At 30.6% G+C, this 20,308-nt stretch overlaps 2 protein-coding genes across 7 annotated transcripts; both read left to right on the top strand.

Moving 5' to 3' along the window:
- Positions 1-803: 803 nt before the first annotated feature.
- LOC126770796 (ras guanine nucleotide exchange factor B-like) lies at positions 804-10,320 on the top strand. Of its 6 annotated transcripts, none has more exons than XM_050490381.1 (15): positions 804-1,124; positions 1,297-1,531; positions 1,732-1,826; positions 1,896-2,018; positions 2,097-2,208; positions 2,771-2,837; positions 3,226-3,287; positions 3,358-4,024; positions 4,148-4,184; positions 4,247-4,353; positions 4,520-4,909; positions 5,083-5,166; positions 5,626-5,754; positions 6,102-6,247; positions 9,954-10,320. In XM_050490381.1, the coding sequence occupies exons 1-15, from the start codon at positions 961-963 to the stop codon at positions 10,056-10,058; spliced, it is 2,523 nt and encodes an 840-aa protein (XP_050346338.1). In that variant the 5' UTR covers positions 804-960; the 3' UTR covers positions 10,059-10,320. The 6 variants fall into 6 exon arrangements, 5 of the variants coding, with proteins under 5 accessions (XP_050346338.1, XP_050346329.1, XP_050346321.1 ...); XM_050490372.1 differs by having other exon boundaries at positions 4,421-4,909; positions 6,108-6,247; XM_050490364.1 differs by having other exon boundaries at positions 4,421-4,909.
- A 925-nt stretch (positions 10,321-11,245) lies between these two features.
- Positions 11,246-20,291, top strand: LOC126770759 (sorting nexin-17). The gene is made up of 8 exons (XM_050490307.1): positions 11,246-11,393; positions 11,562-11,751; positions 11,839-12,193; positions 12,288-12,450; positions 14,194-14,415; positions 16,379-16,531; positions 16,874-17,020; positions 17,601-20,291. Exons 1-8 carry the CDS (start codon positions 11,334-11,336, stop codon positions 17,739-17,741), a joined length of 1,431 nt encoding a protein of 476 aa, XP_050346264.1. The 5' UTR covers positions 11,246-11,333; the 3' UTR covers positions 17,742-20,291.
- The last annotated feature ends 17 nt before the right edge of the window (positions 20,292-20,308 follow it).

The raw sequence follows: 20,308 nt of genomic DNA, 5'->3' as shown, positions 1-20,308 counted from the left end.
ATGTTTGTATTTATTAAAATTTGACATATTACGGTGAGCGTTTTGTCAAATTAAATACATCAGCTGTCAATTATTAAAATATCATGTCAACTCGCAATGATCGAATGAAAATCGATTTCAATTTATAATATAGTCTGAATATTATAAAATGACCGCTTTCATTATATCACCAAGAATGATAAAAAAAACAATGGAATCAAGAAATAAAAGAAATAACAAATTAGACACTGAGACAGTTATAAAATAACATAGATTAAAACTGATTTTTTTATATGTATCATTGATCAATCTGTTTAGGTTTTTAAAATAAAAAACATTACTGATTCTATGTATGACGTACAAAAGCTATTATACTTATTGAAGATTCCAAAATATACGAATAATCTGAAATCTCTTCATACGAGTCTGTCTAGTCTCACTCGACCAGCTTATTATTGGTCATCTTATAATAATCATTTTTATTTCCAGCTATAAACGTTATCCAACATCTAAGTTATATCTAAATATCGTTTCTTTTGTTTTCCATTAAGTGACGTAAGCAAAGTTTTATTTACAAAAATATTTCTTCCCTTTTAATCTACCATGTTTGCATAGTATTAATACATTAGTACTAATAGTGATTAATATATTTAAGAGCTATAAAATATTATAGAAAACTTAACAATATTCATATCTACTAATGTAGGTAGTAAAATCACATTTCATAAAATATGTGCTATTTATCGATGCTTCAAAAAAGTTGTTAGAAGCAATTATGGTTACATTCTGAGCCTTATAGATTTGGTTTGTTTTAAAATGTTGTAATAAATTTTAGCAATATTTTATTTTTATAAATAGCAAAGATACATTTGGAATACTCTATAGTAAATTTTTGTGAATGTATATGTTGTGGTAACGATATTTTAATTTATACATAGTACCTATACGGTTAATACACAATAGGTTATATTTACTATAAAAATGAATAATTTTTACTGTGTAAGCACCGTTGATGGAGATAAATTGAAAGGAATAAATTTAAGAGAAAAAAAAATTAAATTGCGTCCAATGACTAGCAGCATCACTGATATTGATTTCGGTGAACCATCATGCTCGAATACAAATCGCTGGCACAATCTCGAAAGGTCTGTTGTTAGTGTTATATTCTTATTTTAATTCTTTAATATGATAGGTAGGTAGTTTATCAATTAATTATGCTTTCACATAAATATGTATATGAGGAAATAAAGGAATTAAATCAAGTGTGCGTCAGTATCTTATTCTAACTTAGACATCGATTTCAAACACAATTTCCAGGAATCATGAAAGGGATTTTAGTAGGGAATATGGATTTTCTCGCAATCCTAAAGGCACCGTATATAAGAAACATAATATACGTGACCATACCGGTGTAAGGAAAACAAGAAAGAAAAATCCATCTCGACGAGCTAAAACAAGATGTCCTATGAGAGTATTGGAATTATCAGTGCCAACTAAACGACACTGCTTGGAAACTTGGAGAACCAATAGAGATATTCTTCCTAATTTCATGGTATAGATCAAATTAGAATTCATGTATTATAGCACAATTGGGAGACTAGTCCTCTTGAAGGGTTTTTCTGTTTAATTTAAATTAAATCATCTGATTTAATTTAAAAGTGTTTTAATATTTATATTATCTTGATATATGATTTATTGCTATTCATTATCTATTAGACTCCTTATATTTGCTATCGTTTACGTTTTTGACAGGTAGAAAGATTAAGGCGAATTGTTATGGATGAAAAGCCAATCGTGAAAATATATGATGCCATCGATTGTTTTAAACGGCAAAAGTCAACAAATCGGTAATCTCCGTATAAGTACGATAATATGGAAGAAAATAAATTGTAAATTGTATTTTATATTTTTGACAGACTGAGTTCAAAGAGACACGTAAAAACCAAGCACCAGGATCAAATGAAATTATTTTGCGGTTTATTATCGTATAAAGTAATACAGAAATTACAAAGACCGCTGAATTTAACTTTGGACTCACAGTAAGACAAAAGTGCAATTTTTAGAACATAACAATTATAATTCAAATTACACCACTTACACTGATTTCATAATTCCAGTTTAAAAACATTATCGCAAGTTGTTAATGAGGATATAACAAATATATTGTACGATCCAAAAAAAACTGGATTATATACAAATACTAAAATTCAAACTGAAATAGCAGATACGGCAAGTAGACCAAATTTTTAGACATAAGTATCCGCCAAGAAAAGGAAATAAAACCGTTTCATTTTATTTTGGGTAAAATAATAAAGACAGCTGACGTTTTCTTATCTTGTATATAAAATTAGTCATTAAAATAATTTTCTGGTCCGGTGGTCTTTCAAACGGTTGGGTTAATTAACAAGTGGAGACGAAACAGGACGTATTGTCATTATTAGTCTTTGTTTATACAACTATATACGTTTATAACTATTAACGTATTCATTGCCACTGAGTTAATTCACAAAGACCTTACACGTAGCCTTGAGACGAACTATCAATACATCTTATGAAAGATATTGAGATGAGATCATAGACAATTTTTAGTACTTTTTATAGTTTTGACATATGCCTAAGACTTACTTATACACTTTTTCCTTTTGTGGCGGCGCACGCTTGTCCCTGGTCTAATTTACAATATTCAAGTCACGTTATGACGATTTCAATGAAATTCATTAGGTACTACGTAACGATGCATTGTTAATCTTTTAGCTTCTTCTGGTAACATCTCGTTTTTATTTTTGTTAAGGTGACTATTTGGATTACAAGTATACTTGAGGAATCGGCTAACAAAATATTAATGGAAGAGTTTCAAGGTATTATTTTGTTATGGTATAGTAATATAGTTACAGCCCGTAAGTACCCACCGCTGAACAAGTCACCTCACCCTGTTATGAAGAAATTTGTGACTAATCTGTAGTCCATCACGCTGCTATGGTGCGAGGTGGTGATACCTACATGTTGCAGAATTTCGTCTAACAAGTGCAGGTTATTTCGCGATATTAGTAACTGATGCTCGAACATAAGACGAATTATGAACACTAATTAAGTATGTGAATATCAGTAGCGCTTGCCCGAAATGTAACCCACGATTTTTCATTAAGTTCACATATTCGTATTAAAGCATCTAGGCTCACTTTTAATATTTAAAAAAGCACTCAAAAACCAATACGTTGAATTTATTAAGAAAATATATAATTCTAGAACTCAAAGAAATAGAAGGGCCGGTGTGGGATTTGATTGATCAATTAATCGATAACGTTGCGGTAAGTTTTTGTATGACAAACATTATATTATTTTTGAAACTAGGATTCTTATACTATTTAACAATTATAGGTTGCATGTGAACCCGTGACTATTGTTAGTTCAAGCGTGAGTCAGCTATCAACACTATCTGTTTCAAAGTCCGTTATGAATGAAAACTTAAATCTTGTGATAGATTCACCAAGTAAAAATAATAACAGTGAAATTAACACAAATTCTATGGATAATCAACAAGTAAAAAATAGTGATTCAATATTAGCTTATATATTAGACAATATTGCTTATAATGAGGAGGCACTGAGTACACTTAAAGATATTGCGAATAGCAATGAAGAAGATGGAATACTAGATACTAACAATAATAACAATGAAAATAACGATAAAAATGTAACAGCTTCTAATGTTTCCTTAAACGAAAATAATTTATCAAATCATCGTTTTAACAAAAATGATGTTGATATTGTTCAGGAATCAACTTCAAATGAAATTGATTCGCATAATGCAAATAATATTGACAACGATAGAACAAACTCGGATGTTAGCGATATAACTAAACAACTAGATATTACGGCGACTGTTGATGATGAAGTTTTAAAAATAATAAAAACTAGTACAGAAATTAAACATAACATAAACGTGAACAGTACAGACAATAATGTTTTGAGTAATGGCAGCCAAGAAGTGCAGACCACGCCTGATGATAGCATTAAAAAAGTAAAATTTTCTAATTTAAATATCGGTAATAACTTAAAGTGATAAATAAATAGCAATGTATTATATAATTTAGAAACATGAAATACAATTTCTTTACGGCCTTTTTTATGTAAGCAAACTATAATTTTATTCTAATGAAATATTTTAGGCGCCTACAACAGAAAAACAGGAATAAGCGACGATAGGTAAGTAAAATAATAAAAATAATAAGATTTGAAAATAAAAAATAATAAAAAACGAATTTCAGTGATATTTATATTCGTGAGGGTCATTATGATATGCCAATAAACCTCTCCGAAGATGGAACTTTAAAACATGAATTACACTTAGCTCCACCCAATGACAATTTGCTTAGTAAGTGGATGAAAATTGTTCAATGTTATAATTACAATTCATTGAGATATCAATATAACATTAACAGGTGACGCCGATGAGTCATGGCCTGAAAATTTACATTTTCCTGTATTAAAAGCTACCGTTAGCGTCAGTAAGTCTATTCTATCGCTCGGAAACATTTTAGAAAATGAAGAAAAAGAATTAACGACTGATGATAGAAGTAATATTTCAAATAACGATAGAAAATCATCGATTACTCAAACAATACAAGCCGACAAAAAAGAGGAAATAGATGAAGGCAAAAGAAATATAGAAATATCGACCAACGAAAAATATCCGACGGAAAATTGTACAAATACAAAAAATAAATATTATGAACCGAATAATTATATGAATTTAACACAAAAACAAATACTAGAGACAGATGATACATCCAAAAAGGAAAATATTGCTGTGAAACTGATTATAGAACACATGCCAATAATTACAATAAATCCAAAAGAATATATTAATTATAACATACATGAAACAGCAATACAAACAGAACAAGAAGTTTTAAACAATGTCGTTGAACGTAAGTTAAGCACAACTAATTAATTATATTATTTTATTGTATTTACTTTACACAGAGAAGTGTATTTTGTAGCAGCGTATGATACTATTCTTATTCATAATAATATATTGTTTGTCCTGGATAACTTAACCGATTTTAAAAATTGACGTGCGAATATGAGTTTATATTTTCAGAAAACCTTTCAGCAGTAAATATTTTAACTAGCTGCAAAATTAACGAAGAATCTAAAGAGATAAGTTGTGGCACTTTCGTTAAAGGTAATTATATAAGTATTCGTGTGTTCAAGTTAGATTAACTGGTAATAGGGCTTTGTGCAAGCTCCTCTGGGTAGTACCACCCACTCATCAAATATTTTACCGCAAAATAGCAGTACTTGGTATTGTTGTGTTCCGGTTCGAAGGGTGAGTGAGTCATAACAATTACAGGCACAAGAGACATAACATTTTAGTTCTCAAGGTTGGTGGCGCATTGGCGATGTAAGCGATGATTAACATTTCAGGGTCTTAGACCCTCTTCAACAACTTAAATCTTTAAAACTTGTCGAATATTCGTTATAGATGCTAATCTGACACTAAATCTCACGTCCTCCATTTTTAATAACTGGATATTTATATATGTTTTGTTTTAAGTGCAAGATATTATTATATTATTTTTCATGTGATGATGCCTTGCGTCGTAAGGGACTTTTGTATATTAAAATATGGATCTTCCTGAAGGATATAATATAAAAGAATTTGAAGTTCGAAAATGGTGTCACGGGTTAGAAAACGTGACGCAAAATTTGGAGTTATGGATAGACTGGATGGAAATTACTTGTAATTACATCATGTCAATAAAATATAAAGGTTAACACATATTATATAAATATTAAATAGCATTTGAATTAATTGTTCACAAGGGTTAAATTAAACCATAAACTATAAAAAATTGTTTATGTTTCAATATTTTTATTTTCCAAAGAAAACTTGTAATTTGTACTAAACATAAAAAAAAATTTACTAATATACGGCTTTACTTATAAATAAGCATTTTTAGGCGAATGTTTAGTTAAGCACTGATTTCTCTCTTTCTGCCATCATTGATTTGACATGCGAAAGAAGAAGATATCATTGTTTAACTTATCACACCCAAAATATCATAAACAATATTTATATATTAATATTAATAAAAGCCCAAATTACAATCTATAAAGTTTCAGCTAATAAACGAAGAGAAGATAAATATTTGTGGACTAAGCTAGTAATTAACATTGATTTGGATTCTAAAACTTGGAGAAAAATAGGCAAAAAACTCAGAAGAGGAATTATTAATTATAAAAGTTATTATGTAAAATCTAGGGTAAGTTTCTTATACTTGTAAAAAGCGATACTAAGCGATTACTTACTTTTTAACCTTTACCTGCAACTAGTTACTATGAAACATGATATATAAGGCGCCCGATGTGCAAAATTTATGGCGTTGAATAAAATTAAATTACCAGTTTTATTATTTTATATCACACACAAATAACAAAAAAAAATTAATCGATAAAATAGGAATGACGCGCGCAGCGGCAAATCAGTCAGTATAAAAAATAGTCACACATCCGACACAGATAATTTAAAAATACCATCAATATAGGATTCACATTAGAAATCCGTTAGTAATAGAAATATTAAAAATAACCATTGAAGTGAAATATATAGCTTAATGGTTAAACTGTTTATTTAGTATTAAAATATAAGAAGAGGATATTAAGCTTAATTTACTATCACTCTTGTCAAATTTATTCCAGACAACAGCTGACCAACATAGAAAAAAAAATTAGATTAACAAATACATAGTTATAATTATATACTTTAATAACATATATACTTTATCCGTGTTCATTACAGTCTTCTGTGTTTAAAATATAGGAAGAGTCCAATGTCACATTGAAAGTTCCAAACATTTTTATTGTTAATCTATATCACATAACTTAAATTAGTATTTATGTTTGTTTATGTCATTTAAAATGTACATTAACTTGGTTAAAATCATATTTCCTTATATAAGAATCCCGGCAGCCAGTCAAGATCCATTTACCATTAAAAGCTATATCCCTTATTCCATCGCAGTCGGATCCAGTAAGTTGTACTCTAACTAAAGATAATGTTTCTTGTAAGGATATAACGGTACAATTACCGTCTTGCCTCCCAACAATATATAATTGGTTAGGTAATGCAGCAATACTAAGAATTGGGCTTGCTGATTCATGAATTTCGCTTTTAACTGATCCATCTTCGAGATTGAGTAATGTTATCTGTAAAATTGAAACAGTTAAAATCAATGTATGCAATTGTGATTAAGGGAGCAAGCATGTCTGGCTAGGAAGAGAAACTAACCACTCATAGTGTTATTCTATTCTCTATTCTAACCAAAGTAGGAGTAGAGACAAATAAACAACTGTGATATTTAATTGACGATGATATTCATTATGGATTTGCGAAAAACGGCGTTTTCTTATCAAAACTTTCGAACTATAGTAATCAAAACTTTAAAAATTGGTGGAATAGTGTTGTTTTATAAGTAATGATATATTAATCAAGAACATTTTGTAGAGCAAAGTATAGCAGAGCTTTAGGCTAATCTCGTGGAATATGTGAATCTAGGGTTTGTTTATCTTTATTCATTCTTTGATTTGAATAGTATTATTATATATATTATGATTGTATACTTCCAAACATCATTACAAATATTATATAATATATTACTGCGAGATAAGTCTCAACAGTAAGTGAGCCACAATGTAGTTCTTATGTGACAAACAGTAATAATTTCTTAGGCCAATGTCAATGAATTGAGTTCAACTTAAAAACTGAAAAAAATACCGATTCATGTACATTACAGAAAATTAAATTAAGTTTCTTTATGTAACTTGGCTTATTAAAGATACCTTTCCATCGCTGCATCCAATAATAATTGTTTGATCAACAATAGCACAAGCATTACAGGCATAGCTGAGCTGTTTTCTGAATATTTCTTCTCTTTTCGCTACATGAGCACAAATTACAAGTCCATTTTCACAACCCACTACTAAAACTTTGTTACCAGTCGCCACCTATAAAGAATTCAAGAAATTAAACCACTGAGCCGAATGTTATTAAGATATTAACCAGCTCTTGTTTCCAACTAACAATAAATAATATTTTTCTTAATATATTTCCTTAAATTTCATGTTTTTTTTTTTTTTATAGAATAGGAAGGTGGACGAGCATATGGGCCACCTGATGGTAAGTGGTCATCAAACGCCCTTAGACATTGGCATTGTAAGAAATGTCAACCATCGCTTATAGCCAATGCGCCACCAACCTTGGGAACTAAGATTTTATGTCCCTTGTGCCTGTAATTACACTGGCTCACTCACCCTTCAAACCGGAACACAACAATATCAAGTATTGCTGTTTTGCGGTAGAATATCTGATGAGTGGGTGGTACCTACCCAGACGAGCTTGCACAAAGCCCTACCACCAGTAAAGCCAATTAAAAATGTAAAAATGTAAAGCCAATACTGCAATGGTAGGAGGATTAAACATTAACAACTCTGATCTTGAATTGACATTATATCATTGGTCAAGATCTAAACCAATTGTCTAAATAATTTGTGGTTTTTGTGAAAAAGTTTCATATTGATAGCTGGCAAAGTTATTATTAGAACTTTGAAAGCAAATTTAAATAATTATATATTAATCAAGTATGATATTTTTAGTCCAAGGTTTTTATTTTTAGACCAAGGTTTATTTATCTTAACTCTTCCTGGCATTGTTATAAAAGTTTTAAACCAAAGCTTATATGAGTTACCTCTCTATCATTTTCAACTGAAACTTCATCTGCAGTAACAGTTATAGCACAACAATTGATTGGTCCTTCTGCTTGAATAATATTGTCCAGACAATTAGATTCACCAACATCCCATAACTTGGCTAAACCATCTCTGCAAGATAATGTATTTTAGAGACTTAGTTCATGTTTCTTAATTTTATTTTAAGTCAACAGTAATATATTTAGAAATGTGATTGTACATTTGTCACAATATCTGTGCACCTTTTGTGGACTAGTCCACAAATTCAAAGTCGCTCAGCGTGGTATGGAGCGAACTATGCTCGGAGTATCTTTGAAGGATAAGATCAGAAATGAGATCCGGAAAAGAACCAGAATCACCGACATAGCTTGCAAAATTAGCAGGCTGAAGTGGCAGAGGGCTGGTCACGTATATCGTAGGACCGATGGCCGTTGGAGCAGATGAGTCCTAGAGTGGAGACCGTGAATCGGCATAGGGCGCCCTCCAGCCAGGTGGACCGATGACCTTAAGAAGGTGGCACCAACTGGATGCGGAAGGCGGAGGACAGGGAGCTTTGGCGCACCTTGGGAGAGGCTTATGTCCAGCAGTGGATAATGATTGGCTGTTGATGATTGATGACTGTGCACGTTGCTCCAATGTGATGCTCATCTCTCTTATCATCTTTACCCCCTAGCCTTCGCCTTACTTCAAACATGATATTGAAAGCATAGTTATTAAATGTCTAGAGTTGTTTGTTTGTCACACCTTTTAGTATGACTATGTTCAAGCATGGTGCACAGATGTTTCCGGGTCTCTCAAAGGCTCAGTTCAGGTTCAGGACGGGCTGTTCAACGGTCAATGCCCTGAAGACTGGGACCACTGAAGTGGTGGCCCAGGTTAAAGTGGTCCTGGCTGTGTCGCTAGACATGGCAAGCATTAAAAAAAAAGTGTACACAGATGTTGTGACCAGGTCGTAAAATAATTGTGTATAAAAAATATAATGCTTCATAATTGTTTGACTTAATCATACATAAATAATAATTAAATTTTAACAAAGAAAAATAATTACACACACAGCAATATTTTACCTTATATGTTTTACACTCAGTACATACATGAATAAGATTCTATTCATATGTAATATTACTTACTTGCTAACGGAGATGACATTTCTCCCTTTATCAACTATGCATATATCTGCTATTGACATTGTATGTCCTATTAATGTGACTGGGTTTATTCCAGACTCGGCAGACCAAATCTTGCAACAACCATCAGCTCCTGCAGATATCACAACTATGCCAGAAGGAAAGAACATGCACTTGTAAGCAGGGCCTGCATGACCTTTGAGATCTAAAAGTTGCTCATCTAAAAAAAGGAAATAAATGAAACATATTGCTCAATTAATTCATTCATTATAAATAACATCCTATCACAAGAAACCAGTTTAAAAGTTCATTGAGAAATATATTATTTTTAAATAAATATTAAAGTATATTTGATTTAAAGCAAAATGTCTATTGTAGCAGTATTTTAAATCTTACTTGTCCTACTATCCCAAACAATGAGTTTATCTCCTTCACACGAAGACACAGCTAAAGCATTTTCAGCCGTAGAAACAGAGTGTACTGCTTTCTGATGTACATTATGTGCTTTTGTTGGTGCAACAAATGCAACCTTTAAACCGGACTCATTATGTTTAACAACAAGACTTAAATTAGACTGTGAAATAAATTGATAGCTATCAGATAGATTGACTTTTATTTTTCCATCATTTTTATTTATTGATGTCCTTATTTTATCATGGTTACTGATTGAATTTAAATACTTAGACGATATCCAAGCCTCTTCGTTTGGCAACCTGCATACAAGGAAACATACAATTAGTATGAAAATGTTTAGCTTGAATTATGAAATGTATTGTGAAAATTATAATGCAACAAAACATACCTCAGGACATCATTCCAGTCACACTGTATGCTTATAACCGGCAATAACTTAGACATATTTATATTATAGATCTTAAATCACAATATTTTTTTCTGTGTATGTCAACTTTTATAAATTATAGTTTGTTGAAATATATTTTTTTATTTTGAATGATTTTACAATTAAGTTGACAAATGACATTGCGGTCGGGGATGCCAACTCCACAAACATTTTAATATACATTTTGGAGTGTTGCGGTAAAGAGATATATCCTAGAGTAAAATAAGTGTCCCTCATAATTTGCTTAATTAAAAAAAAAACAAATGAAAATCAATATATGTAAACAAACAAAAGTAATATCTAAATATATATATATAATAAATATCTAGTACATAAATGATTACGTTAGTGTAATTTTATCGTCTATGTATTGATAATAAAATATATTATATTTAAAACTTTACATATTATGTGCATTTAAATATATCATTTATGGTAAGAAAGACAAAATAAAAAAATATACCTTTTGACTTTGACATGCTGACTTTGACGTTTGATGTCTGATTTGTGACAGATTGAAGTGGGCGAATTTCTGTTTTGCTTTTGTCTTCGGAGGTATAATATAAGAGAGTGAAGTTCAACAAATATTTCATGATTGAAGAGTTATGATATTTTATACGACCATATATCAAGAAAATGCATTTTTCTATTCCTGATTTGCAACAGTTTCGTGACGACAATGGCATTACTTATACGGTTAGTCTCATTATTTACAAATTTGCAAACATATTTTATTCGATTTCATTATATTATTTAATTAATATTTAATTATCATTGATTTTTATTATGAAAGTAAACATTAAAACTGTACAGTATTTGCGTAAAATAAAGTTATATGGTTTTTATTTTATTTTCTTGTTTAAGGGCTACAACATTTATATTGATGGATTTTTTCACTGTACTGCTCGGTACAAACAATTACTCAGCCTTCACGAGCAATTGCAGGCTCAATACCCGCATTTAAAGCTGTCTGGGTTTCCATCAAAGAAATTTTTCTTAACTAGTTCTCAGTTAGAGGAGAGAAGATTATTGTTAGAAAAATATATACAAATGGGTAATGTATAATGAATTGAAACTTATTTTAACTTTTTTTATTAACTTTAAATAATATATTTTATTAAATTTTTAATTTTTGTTCTAGTTGGACAAAATCCTGTATTTGCAAATTCAGGGATTCTGATCACATTCCTATTTTCGGCTCAGCAGGAAACTCACTCAGTTCGAGTTCATGTCGTAGATATAGAAATTTCTTTAATGAATGGCTATAGAATACCTCTGTCAGTATCATCTATAGATTCTTCTAGTACTGTTTTAGATATTGCTTGTAATTCTGTGAATTTATCAAAAGACTTGACAAAATACTTCTCTTTATATCTATTTAACTGGAGCTGTGCAAAAGACGGGCAACCTTGTTTAAAAAAATTAGAGGACTATGAATCTCCATACATATCACAAAAATATGTAAGGCCAGAGGATAAAATTGTTTTAAGGAAAAGGTATCTATGATAACAGAATAACATCATTATATAAAAATAAATAATTCCCAATATAATATAAACATTTTATTTCATTTAACATTTATTGTTACAGTTATTGGGACCCCTGTTATGATATGGACTTAATGATAGATAGAGTTTCATTAGATTTACTATATCTACAGCTTATTGAAGAAGTAGATTTGGGATGGATAATTGCTGATCAGCAAACTAAAGAAATTCTATCATCGTTTGAAGCTCAAAAGCAAAAACGAGAGGTGAGGTATTTAATTAAATAATAAAATGTTTAATAAAAGAAATAGCCCCATCTACATTACATTGTAATGGAAAACTATTAAACTCTTTGTAAAATCAAAAGTAACATGACTTGTTTTGTAACACATGCTTATCAAATAAATTGCTAATGTCATCATAATGTAATATAGAATAACAAAATAGACAATATCGCCAATGTTAGTTAAATACAGAATACAGATTACTAATAATGATGATGATTATGTGGTTCCTTTATGAAGTCATAAACAATCGAAAGCTTTAATAACAGAAATGCGCATATATCTATAATAATCTATATTAATATTGATATGATTTGTTTGTTTGTAATCAATAAACCCTAACTCTACTGAACGGATTTAATATTTCTTTCACTATTAGAAAATTATTATCCAAAAATAACATAGGCTACATTTTATTAAATTAATAATAAGAATTATCACAAATAACCATGCACGGAAAGCTGTAGGCACTGTTAGTTTTATATAATTTAATGAAATGGTCACTAATCTGTTTATTGGTATTTTATCATATTCATTGCATTCATTATTATCAATGATCTTACCTTGTGATGAATCAACTGTCTATGAGTTAATGCCTACATTCTGTTGAACATTATTAAATAAGCCTTTTGTAATTCTTAGATATAAATGATTAGGCATTGAATTTCTTAGAGATAACTTACATAATTTATACCATTTGTATATTGAACTGATTACAATCGATTTTAAAAGATAAAAACTCAATGAGTGTAAGACTTTCACAATAGTTTGCTATCTATATTTCCAGATATAATGTAATTATTTTGCTACTAAATGGAACGTAAGTTTTTATAATATTGTTACTATCGTCTATACCGATTTTCGGAATGTTCCATTCAAAAAAATGGTATGTTCATTTCAAATTCCATCATAGATAAGAGATCGTGTCGGGTACCGATTTCGAAATGTCGTTCTTTTAATAATTTCGCCAAGTGGTCGATGTTATTATAAAAAAAAATGAGGAAAACATATATGTAACAATATAATTTGCATGTATAGGAGGAGATTAGAGTAAAAAAAGAGACTCGGTTTAAAAAAAAAAAATTAATTCGCCGAAAAGTACATTCCATGAGACTGTAATATGGAAAAAATATATAATTTACAGACGTCAATACTATGGCCGGCGGGTCTTTATTTTATTAAAGTTAATATTTTTTACAACAGGCTGATTTTTTCCTATAAATGTCAATCAATGCATTAAATCAATTGATTAATTTCAATGAGGAAAACAAATGTTTGAATCATAATTCAACAGTGTGTTTCATTTTTTTTCTAACTTTTGCGGGTTAGAGTAATCCTCCCCTGGGGGGATCAGGTGTTAGGTAGCCAATATGTTAAGTCAGGGTATAAGTTATCTCTATTCCAAATACCATACAAATCCGTTCAGCCGTGTTTGTGTGATTGAGTAACAAACATACAAACATTCACTGCCATATGGTCTCCTCTCGACGTCTTCCTTCACCGCCGAATACGAGCTGAATTATAAACACAAATTAAGCACATGAAAATTCAGTAGTGCTTGCCCGGATTCGATCTCTGAATCATAGGTTAAGATTCTCGTCTTCCAATCTGGGCCATCACAGCTCTTTTTTATCCTATAAAAAATTAAACAACACTTTTTAATGACATAAATATATATATCTGTTTCTTGTATTAATTTAAGTATCATATTTCATTAATTTTTAGTATATTGAACTCGCTCGTTCCTTGAGGCACTACGGCAGCATTCCAGCCGGAGAAGCTTTGACTGACGCCGTGAACATAGGTGAAGCTGATACAAACATTATTCGTGCTCGAGTATCACTAGCATCCAAAGAACTAACTCTGACGAGTGTCACTCATCCAAGTCATGAACAGAGATACAAGGTCACGAGAATGCGATGCTGGCGTATTACAACATTACATAACGTAAGTATTTTAAACCTTAAGAAGAATTATTTGAATCATACTAAAAAGTTTTTAGTATTTTTTTGAAGGGTCACCTCCCCTGATGGTAGAATTTACCATCCTCCATAGACATTGCCGTATTAAGAAATGTTAATTATCCCTTACATCGCAAATGCGCTATCAACCTTGAAACTAAGTTATGTTCAAGTTATTACTTTGGCTAACTCAAACCGGAATTATTCAGTTGTGCTGTTTAGCGATATAATAACTAATGAGTTTGTGGTACCTTCCTAGCGGGCTTGCACAAAGTTCTGTTACGAAGTAGAGTATGACTCTCTATCTACATTTACTTAAAATATTGCTTGGTATTTTACGCCGGTGGTTTTACTGACCACCGGATTTGAAGCCGGAAGTTTCCAATTAGATTTATTTGATTCATTAAATGAAACAGAATTCAGTCTCTATAATCAACCAAAAAAATTATTGGACATACTAATTAGTACTACTTATAAAGTAGAAATAGTTTTAACTTTTCAACATACATATATCATCGGTGATATGTTGATATGAATGGGTTTTTAAAAGGACATAGGGTACCCGGGAGGGATGGTAATCGCCCTCCTTTTTTTTATCGTGGGGAAATCCTCATGGATACCCTCCATATCTGATGATTACATGGAGGGTTATGTCGGACTCTTACCGACTAAAACCACCACGGTTCCAGCGATCCACACTTGGCAAAGTTGCGGGTACGCTTGCGCATTCTTCCGCGCCTCCACCTGTGGCTGTTCTTTTTGTCGAACCCTTCGATGTTAAATACCCCTGTTGGGATGTGCCGATTATGCTCACATATTTTCGACCTGGGGGACCCTATACTTTAAGCAATGAACTCCCCCTTTTCATTGCCCGGAGGTTCTTTTCATGGAGGTAAATAGTTGGCGTTGCGATGCCGTCTGTACCCTATTCTCCTTCGGCGCATCGGGTCTGCGAGTGTATCTTTCTCCCTTTCTCTCTCCGCCGCCTCCTTTTGCTTCATGACACCATCGCAAAAGGTTATCATCGCCTTCCAGGACTTTTCGCTCTCTAGCATGGACTTTACCACAGCTGGTAGCGATAAATCTTCTCCTACAGCTGCAATCAATTGGCGTCTCGATTCCTCCCATGCAGGGCACACTCGTAAAGTATGTGTCGCTGTGTCCTCCTGCGCTCCGCATAAGTATCGAAAGTTTATTGGCCCGCCTCCCTAACCTAACCTAACGTCCTGCCTAAGCCGCGGGCGGAAACTAGTGTATTATTTTGTATATTGCTATAAGTTTTATCTTATTCAAATGGACAAAATATGTTTACCTGCAAAATGTCGCTGTGATGATGTCATTCTCAACAGATGTCAATCGAATCCATATGACATAGATCATATGTAGGTAGGTGTCGATAAAATTGTAGAACTCGATACTACCAGAGTTACTGATATACTATTATTATTATATGATATTTACATATTAGATCTCGTTATTTAAACTAATTTATTATATTGTTGTTTCTCAAGTTTAAAAACATAACACTTGGTTGAGTTGGGAAGTTAAATTAAACTATACTTTTATTGTTTATTGAGGTTTTATTATCTCAAAAATAAATATATACTATTCAAGATTTGTTTGTTGTACATAAAAAGCAGAGCTATTAACAAACCACGTGGGTAGTCTACCTTCATAAAGGCTTCTTAAGAAACGGCTTTAACAAATTTACCGTTTAGAATAAAATATTTAAAACAATATATTACACGTTATCCCACTTATAATATTTTCGTTAAAGTAAATTGTAAAGCTGACAAATCGTCCATTTTTCACGATTTATGTAAAGCTTCAATATCAGGAGACTTGAAATGAATTTATTCACAATTTGTTTTAATTAAGTTTTATATTAATTGGATTATCAATTATTTAATAATTAGTAATATAATAACTTTTTTTTTTTCGAATTATAGATGGAACGATCGCAGGCGAACGATGACGATTCTCTTCTTGATGTTCCGAGCAAAAACTTCGAGCTGTCATTTGAATATCTCATTAGCAAAGACAATTTGGTCTGGGTGACACTAAGAACGGAACATGCAATATTCATAAGTGTTTGTTTACAGGTATTACCACACGTGATTACTTGTTTAGTAATTTTAAATACATATATAAATAATATCTTATGCGCCTATCGATTTTTATACCCAGTATCCAGTTTTTTATATGAAAAATAGGCTGGTTGATTTTTATTTTTTATAAATATATACCGTTTTCGAGATATTGCTGCTTAGAATCAAACTCTCTCTCAACTCAAATTGTTTAAGAGATCCTTTAAATTAATTAAAAGTTTTATTAAAATTTAACGATTTCATCCGATATACATCGCTAGCACAGATTAAAAATGACTTTATACAAGGTTTAAACCACCAAAACCCTAAATTCTGTAACGTTATGTGTAATTTCAGTCCATTGTAGACGAGCTGATGCGTCAGAAAAGCGGCGAGGGTCCGACTTCCCCCCGCTGTAAGCGCGCCAGCCTTGCCTATCTGCGGCGAGACGGCTCCACGCATCTCATCACGCCATCCTCCTCCAGCGACACGCTCAGCTCCGTGGTAAGTCTGCTCAGAAAATAGTGCACGCAAACGATCTCACAGGATCGAAGCAGATACCCAGAAGTGGGTTACAACTTCTGTTTTAGCTTCATTATTTTATTCTATACTATCATCTATATTACTTTCGTTATTACTTCCTTGTAATTTATGTAAAAATACATTTTTACATACAGCTTACAGCTGAAATAACGTAATACGTATATACGTAAATTTTTTTGTTATTTTTTACAAAATTTTTATTCTTTTTCGGATTAGTTAGATGTCCGGAAAATCGAGGTTCGGGAATGCAGGACCTAATTTAGTTAAATTACACAAATTTTCTTAAATAGTTCCATACGGATAAACATTTTACATCATAATTATTTTAAGAATTAACCATATACAAATTGTCAACGACTTCCTTATTTTATTTCGTTAACAATTTAGTTTTAATAATCATGTCATAATGTATTATTATTTAATTAATTCCGAGTACATTTATGTTTCTTTTTAAACTAACCATTGGTGTTTCTATTCATAATATAATAAAATATCAAGATTTATAAAATGCATTAAAATTATTTGTTTTTAAATATTCCAGAATGGAGATTCATCTGGCAGTTCAAGAGAAATATTTTCTGTTCAGAAGCTTACGGAAAAGTTTGCATCTGTTGCCTTCAAGTCGGGAAAAGATTGCGTTGAAAACAATGCCTTCGAAGCGATAGGCGACGAGGAACTTTAAAATTTATTTCCAAAGAGTAAATCTCTATAAACTCCGTTGCCAATATTGTATAGAGAATTTATGCATGCCCCAATTTTCTCGAATTTGTACAGATAATAAATAATCCTTGTAAAGATTTTCTAGTTAAAAATTAGAAAATTATGTATAAGAAAAAGTATGGCTATGATTTTTGTTTACTTATATTTTTTATTCCAGGCCATTAACTTGCCATATGTCCATTGTGAAATATCGATGAATTGATTTTATTTAACTGTATATTGTATTCAGATTTTAAATTTATATATATATATAGAAGAGACTAGAATTTATATGTATATACATTTCATAGGTTTTTATGTATCTAATATTTTATGTTTATAACTCAAAATTAATTTTATAATAATTGAGTAATGAAATTGTATAGGGTAATAGCATTTAAATACTTTAATGATAATTATTATTGGTGTGTTTGAGAGAGCTCAATTAAACATGTTTTTTTTTAAATATATTTTTAAGTTCGAACAGTAGGAAAGCTAGATAACTAATTGTGTAATATCATGATTACTTTTTGCAACGGTAGTAAAATAGTACCTAAGTGTAGATTATATTTAAATTGAAATCTCTACGATCAATTTCATAACAATAGTAATAAGTATACAAGAATAATTTAAAAGAGACTTATTTTATGTTTAAGTAATACGTCATACGTACTGAATATATCGAAAAGTAAATTTTTAGGGCCAGTTAATTACTTTAACCTCTTAGCTGCTGAAAACTCGTTTAGCTAGTAGAGTTGTTTTATAGACCGTGGCGTATAAACTCGCCTGACACATATCAAAACAACGGCGCGAGCGACTCGCCTTGCCAGGCAAGTTCATACAATACTTTATTTTTAAAAATTAATACAATTTTTAATTATAAATAACAGTTAAAATAAAAGAAATAAAAAACACAAGACAGTTACAAGAAAATGAAAAAAAAAAACATAACGAATAAGAGTAGCATTACAATAAATACGAGTCCGGCTTGAATATGGTGCTATCCGAGCAACGATTAAATAAATTTTAATAAATAGAAACATGTTATGTATATATATGTGATAATTTCGAATGGAAAGTATGAACTCGCCTTGCCCGATTGTTAGCACTGACGCATACGGTAACAATGACTCGCCTAGCGCGGTAGTGCGCATACGCAGCCTTGTCAACAGAGGTTAGCGTACGCGAGGTACTTGCGATTTCTACAAATTCGGCTCCGCAGCTAAGAGGCACGTGTGTCGCAACTCAGTTATATTTGATTTTATTTTATGTTACTGAAGATTATTATTTAATAATTTATGAATAGAAATGTATTTAAAATATAAAGTCGCACGAAGTGTTTATTTTTGTTTGATTCACAAGTTGAAATAAAAATGCAATACTATTTCTAAAATTAATAAATAAAATTTCATTGTTATAAAAAAAAAAAAAATTGACTAATTGTGCCGTTTTGGTTTTAATTTGGTTTGCATGGAATTTAATTATATCATATTTTTGTATTTGCATCATGAGATAATCTGGCTGCTTATTAATAAATAAACATAACTAAATAAAATTTACTAATAACTGGTTTGTAACGGATTGTGTTGAGAATTGCATTTCTACAATATAAATGTGCACAGAACAAAACATAGCTTTCTTAATGTCATTCTAATTGGACAATAATTTATTTTTGTTTGTAAGTTGCCATTGTTTTATGAATTTTAAAAATTCTGTTGATTAAGTTGTGAAATTAACCAAGGACATTATTTTTCCTATATGCTAAGTAGTATTTATTGTCCTTTTTTATATAAAGTTTTGCTTTTAATTCCAAGTCTTCAAGTCAATGCCCCACTTTTTCAAACTTATTTTAAGTTTTATAAGCGGCATTATTTCTTTAATATACCTGACATAATGTGAATTATACAGTTACCTAGCATCTTTTACCTGAACAGGATTGTGACAAGTGCTTGAAATTTTTGTCATTGTAATAACAATTTATATTATAAGTTATAAAAATAAGTGTTATGTTCAGATTAGTAATATTGGCACGTGTCTCTATCAATCTCTTTTATTGATTAAACATGATCTCTATTCTCTTCTTTTTATAAAGTTCATTTTATTCTTTATTTGATAACCACACTTAATTTGTTTTTTGAACAGTTTCACTCTGCCCTAGCTTTGAAATTAAATTCCATTTGAGGCTTTTATTATTAATTAATTGTGATTTTTTTATATTTTTTACTCTTTTTGTTTTAATATTCAATATTAAAATATATTAATGATAATGCTAATTAATTAATAAATGCTTATGTCGAATTAAATTGTTGGGAATTGCATGTATAATTTTAAGCATTATAATTATTGTGAAGTTTAAAATTACTATTGGAATAAAAATTATTATTTTATTGGGACCATTTTTTAATGAAATTTGTGTATTGATTATATTTCTAACACTAATTGTTTGCCTTTAAGGTTAGAAATTACCATATTATATGCCATATTTTATTAATTGTATCTTTTTTTTCAAATAAAATGTTTTTTCAATCTTTTGTCTTTTCTTGAAATGAA

Source organism: Nymphalis io, chromosome 1, assembly GCF_905147045.1.
Source record: "Nymphalis io chromosome 1, ilAglIoxx1.1, whole genome shotgun sequence".
Classification (NCBI taxonomy): Eukaryota; Metazoa; Arthropoda; class Insecta; order Lepidoptera; family Nymphalidae; genus Nymphalis; species Nymphalis io.
The sequence above is the reverse complement of the archived record's forward strand: the minus strand, read 5'-3'. Positions and strand labels throughout refer to the sequence as shown.